We start from the raw sequence: 2,481 nt of genomic DNA, 5'->3' as shown, positions 1-2,481 counted from the left end.
TAAGAAAAATTAGAAGCATCCAGAAGACCTATACACAATTATTTCCAATAGCTTTATGTATAAATGCCCCCAGACTCTTAATAAACCAAATGTCTATCAACAGATGAATATATAAATGACAATGCAGCCATTTGATTATTCAGCAATAAAAAAGGACTAGATGACTAACTCAAGAGAGAACATGGATAAATCTCAATACCAAGATGGTGAGTGCAAGAAGCCAGACATGTGGGCCCAGCACAATGGTTTAGTTGACTAATCCTTCACTTCCAAGCACCAGGATCCCATATGGGTACCAGTTCATGTACTGCTACTCCAGTTCCAATCCAGCTTTTTGCTTATGGCCTGGAAAGAACAAAGTTTGGCTCAAGTCCTTGGACCCTACACTCACGTGGGAGACCCAGAAGAAGCTCCTGGCTCTGGGATTCAGATTGGCTCAGCTCTGGCCTTTTGAGGGAGGAATGAACCAGTGATTGAAAGATCCTCTCTTTCTCTGTCTCTCCTTCTTCTCTATAAATCTTTCACATAAAATCAATCAATCAAAAATAACTGTAAAGGAAACCTGAAACCAAAGGAAAACAACAAGCAATTCTCTCTAGTTAAAAATAGGAGTGCTTCCTGCAATGTATCAGAAAGCCTGCTGTAGCAGCTTAAAGACAAAGTGGGGGTAATACTAAGATGGAAGGGTGTGCCTTTCCTGTGGTGATGACCTCCCCATGTGAACACGCCTCTCACCAAGGATTTCCTCCACCCCTCTCCAAGGAGTAGAAGAGGCAACACAAGCAGATGCATCTGGCACAGAGCCCCAGTACCTGCTTCATGGCTGTGAAAGGCCCAGGCTGCTACAAAATCACCACGGTTTTTAGCCACGCACAGACGGTCGTTTTGTGTGTCGGCTGCTCCACTGTCCTCTGCCAGCCCACGGGAGGCAAAGCGAGGCTTACAGAAGGATGCTCCTCCTGAAGGAAGCAGCATTAACAGCACCCTGAATCAAGATAAGTGGGAGACCTTCCCAAGAAACACATTTTGGGTACAAAAAAAAAAAAGAGAGAGAGAGAGACTCAGTCTCTGTCAGTGTCAGGTGCAGAAACACCCCAGTGAACAATGCAGCACTCTGTCTTCAGGGAGAAAACAATTTGCAGAGAAAGGACAGATTTAGTTACACAAAAAATGATGAGCAAGTAGGAAAAATGTAATGAGAGGAGAAGCTCAGGATGCCTGGAGATTAAAAGTGGGGGGTTCATCTATTGAGGACCAAGGAAGGAGGCCCAAAGGTCCAGCACTTGATCTGAGACCCCAGTGGGTGGACACACTAGGGAGGTGGGAAGTTGGAGGAGAGGCTCCAGCTGAGCAGACTCTGGGGAGTGAGGGGCGTGGCCCAGGAGCCCTGAGTGCTGATGGCAGAGCAAAGCTCAAAGCTGTAGCAGCAGATCCCAGTCCTCACAGAGCCTGAAGTTCAACAGGAAGTTTCATGTTAGTTGGAAGTGATTGAAGAGGACAAGCATGATGGCAATGTGGTTAACTTTGTCCTTAAAAAGATCACTTTAGGCATAGTCTTAAATGCATTAGCCAATAGAAAAACAGTCTGAGGCAGAGATGCAAGTCACGGATGCAACCTCAAATGTTCTAGTTGCACATTTATAAAGCATAGAAAGGGGCGACATATGGCATGGGCACTGGTTCAAGACCAGCTCCCAGCTAACGTACCTGAGAAAGCTGCAGAACATTGCCCACATGTTTCAACCCCTTCATCCACATGGGAGACCCAGGCAGAGTCCCAAGCTCCCAGCTTCAGACTAACCAATTTCCAGGCATTGCAGTCATTTGAGAGAGTGAACCAGTGGAAGGATGCTCTCTTTCTGTCTCTTGTCTCTCTATTTATAACTTTGCTTTTTAAATAAATAAATCCATTAAAAGTTTAGAAAGATAAAAGATCCAAGAGTAACTCACCTTTAGCATATTTTGTTTGACTCCAAATTCCCAATATATTATCATTTCAGCATGACTCAACATAAGCATTGATGAGAGTTTTATGTCCTGATTTTGCATTCTAAGTTCAGTGTGCTTGAGGACTCACAGCCCCTCTCAGAGCAGCCACATTTCCAGGTGCTCCATAGCCAGGTACGACCAGTGGCTCCCAATATCGGAAGCACTGTCTAGGATGAGGACACCACTAGACTAAGGGCCAGCTAAGGGGCTGTACAGATCGGAGGGCATGGAACGATGGTAGCCTGAAACCACAGGGTGAGCAGCAGGAGCTGATTTGAGAAATAATTTGGAGAAAGAATGTACTGCTCTTGGCGCCTGACTGGCAAGTCTCAGATGAGCTGCTTCCTCCCAACACTCACGTCTCCTGCTTTGCTCTATTAGGCTGAGCATCCCCACTGGATGCAAGGAGCATCCACCCTAGCGAGAAAGCCTTTGCTCACCTTCAAGGCCACCTCACTGCCCTGATTTTCTTCCCACCGCACTGGCTGCTCC

General features: G+C 46.2%; 1 protein-coding gene across 1 annotated transcript; it reads left to right on the top strand.

Annotated features, from left to right (window-relative positions):
• Nucleotides 1-819: 819 nt before the first annotated feature.
• On the top strand, nucleotides 820-968 carry LOC121167124 (40S ribosomal protein S27-like). Its single transcript, XM_040996509.1, has one exon. The coding sequence runs from the start codon at nucleotides 820-822 to the stop codon at nucleotides 961-963; it is 144 nt and encodes a 47-aa protein (XP_040852443.1). The 3' UTR covers nucleotides 964-968.
• The last annotated feature ends 1,513 nt before the right edge of the window (nucleotides 969-2,481 follow it).

The sequence above is a fragment of the Ochotona curzoniae genome, unplaced genomic scaffold, assembly GCF_017591425.1.
Source record: "Ochotona curzoniae isolate NIBS_2020 unplaced genomic scaffold, NIBS_Ocur_1.0 patch336, whole genome shotgun sequence".
NCBI classification, from domain to species: domain Eukaryota; kingdom Metazoa; phylum Chordata; class Mammalia; order Lagomorpha; family Ochotonidae; genus Ochotona; species Ochotona curzoniae.
Note: the sequence above shows the minus strand (reverse complement) of the source record. Positions and strands in the feature narration are given on the sequence as shown.